The sequence below is a fragment of the Myotis brandtii genome, unplaced genomic scaffold (genome assembly GCF_000412655.1).
Source record: "Myotis brandtii unplaced genomic scaffold, ASM41265v1 scaffold3, whole genome shotgun sequence".
In the NCBI taxonomy this organism is placed as follows: domain Eukaryota; kingdom Metazoa; phylum Chordata; class Mammalia; order Chiroptera; family Vespertilionidae; genus Myotis; species Myotis brandtii.
The window spans coordinates 860657-861542 of NW_005361457.1; the positions used below are offsets into that span (position 1 = coordinate 860657).

Below are 886 nucleotides of genomic sequence, written 5' to 3' on the forward strand. Positions count from 1 at the left end.
CCCTTCTCTGCGGGGACTCGCCGCCCAGCAGCCCGCGCCTCCTCCTGGTCAACTTTGAGCAGGAGGAGAAGCAACTTTGACAATCAGTGGCTGCAGGGTTCGAGTCCCGATTCGCCCCGGCAGCTGGGGCCTCGCCAGTCGTCTGGGTTAGGGGGGGCGAGAGTTTCCTGGGCGCAGCTGGGCAGCGTCTGGCTGTTTTGCAACCTGTTTCCAGCGAGCGAGGAGCGGGCTGGCAGCTACTCAGCAGAAGGAGGTGAACTTCTTCCCCGTCGCTCGCCTCGCCGGCTCCCGGAGCAGCAGCATCGCAAGGATGTGAATAGGCAGAGCGACCGTGACCAAGAAGGCAGCCACCCAAAGGCAGGGAGGAGCGTGGGGCTTCGTCCGGGCTTCACTCCGTCGCAACATTTAATCCACAGTCCGGTGTCGGTTGCAACTTTTCAAGGTCAGCCACCGGGAGCGGAGAGCCCCTCTCGGAACCTTGGGGACGCGCAGCGCTCGGCTTGGATTTGGCTGAGAAATGCACCGGACGCCGGACGAGGCAGGATCGTAGCGCCGGAGGGTGGTGACCCCCAAAGCCCACCCCCCAAGCTCCCGGTCAGCTCCCGTCCCCCGCTCGCCGGGCGGGGGTGTGTGACATGTGTCTAACTCTCAGCAGCAACTTGGGCAGCAGGTGTCGGTCTCCTGTTCCAGCTCCTGCCCCTGCTCCTGCTCCTGCCGCTGCTCCTGCTCCAGCTCCAGCTCCTGCTCCTGCTCCTGCTCAAGGTGTCTGCCTCTGCTGCTCGCGGGTCCGCCCCTGCGCCCAGGAACGAAACTTGTCTGGGGGAAAGCTGCTCCCCTGCATGGAACCAGCGTCGCCGCCGGGACGCCTGGGGACCGGGTCCTTCTG

At 65.5% G+C, this 886-nt stretch overlaps 1 protein-coding gene across 1 annotated transcript in view; it reads left to right on the forward strand.

Moving 5' to 3' along the window:
- GPR37 (G protein-coupled receptor 37 (endothelin receptor type B-like)) overlaps positions 1 to 886 on the forward strand; it is a 50836-nt gene that overhangs the window by 24097 nt on the left and 25853 nt on the right. Inside the window, exons 2-3 of the mRNA XM_014542356.1 lie at positions 215 to 626; positions 720 to 879. Coding sequence (XP_014397842.1) covers positions 215 to 626; positions 720 to 879 — 572 coding nt within the window. The remainder of the gene's footprint in view (positions 1 to 214; positions 627 to 719; positions 880 to 886) is intronic.